Genomic DNA, 756 nt, shown 5'->3' on the forward strand with positions numbered 1-756 from the left:
AGAGGCAAACGGCAGCCAAACAAGGTGAGTGAATGATTGACCCTCATCTGAGCGCAGTGACTGTTGGGCTCAGGCTCCGGATCCCATTCAACCTACGAGGGAAACCAAACAACAAGACAGACAGAAATTATTCACTGTTGCGGTCACAGTGAAATAACGATTACAAAGGTCAGACAAAGACAATATCTGGATTCCTCTGGCTTATYGAGGAAGATTCATTATATAAAGACGCAAATCCCTGATAAGGCTGATAAAAGTGYTTCTATGAAAYGGGAAAGGCACCAGAGGAATAAACAATCTGTTGAATAAACAGGAGCAAAGTGCACAGAGATAAMGGCGACTGAATGAGGCAAAGAAGAAGCYCTGAGCATTTTCAACATTTAAAGCAAGAGAGAATAAATGTTTGATTACCTTCCAGTCGTGTCGCACAAACTCCCAGGTTTTGCTGTTGATGTAGCGCAGATCCACTCCGCTGGGGAGGCCCGGAGTGTGCAGGTGACCCAGGTGAGCGATGTCCGCTCCGTTTTCTGGAATCTCCTGAAGAAACRAGCAATTTTAGCAACAACAGCGACACGTTTCTCTGATTTTTAATGAACTGCCCYCTAAATGTTCACTGAAAACCAAAAATCAACAAGTTAAATAATGAAAAAKACATCAAAAACTGAAAAATCCCACTTTCACATAGTCTGTAAATGCATCAGCAAACTGTATCTTCTTTGGTGCAATTCTTATTTTTACTATAGTGGAAAATTAGAC

General features: G+C 41.8%; 1 protein-coding gene across 1 annotated transcript in view; it reads right to left on the reverse strand.

Annotated features, from left to right (window-relative positions):
- Window positions 1–6: 6 nt before the first annotated feature.
- Window positions 7–756, reverse strand: part of LOC103461141 (cholesterol 7-desaturase-like) — a gene marked incomplete at its 3' end in the record, with an annotated part of 11,171 nt that continues 10,421 nt past the window's right edge. Inside the window, exons 2-3 of the mRNA XM_017303587.1 lie at window positions 412–551; window positions 7–92 (exon numbers count right to left, since the gene is read on the reverse strand). Of these exons, the coding sequence (XP_017159076.1) occupies window positions 7–92; window positions 412–551 (226 nt within the window). The remainder of the gene's footprint in view (window positions 93–411; window positions 552–756) is intronic.

This window comes from Poecilia reticulata, unplaced genomic scaffold (assembly GCF_000633615.1).
Source record: "Poecilia reticulata strain Guanapo unplaced genomic scaffold, Guppy_female_1.0+MT scaffold_660, whole genome shotgun sequence".
NCBI classification, from domain to species: domain Eukaryota; kingdom Metazoa; phylum Chordata; class Actinopteri; order Cyprinodontiformes; family Poeciliidae; genus Poecilia; species Poecilia reticulata.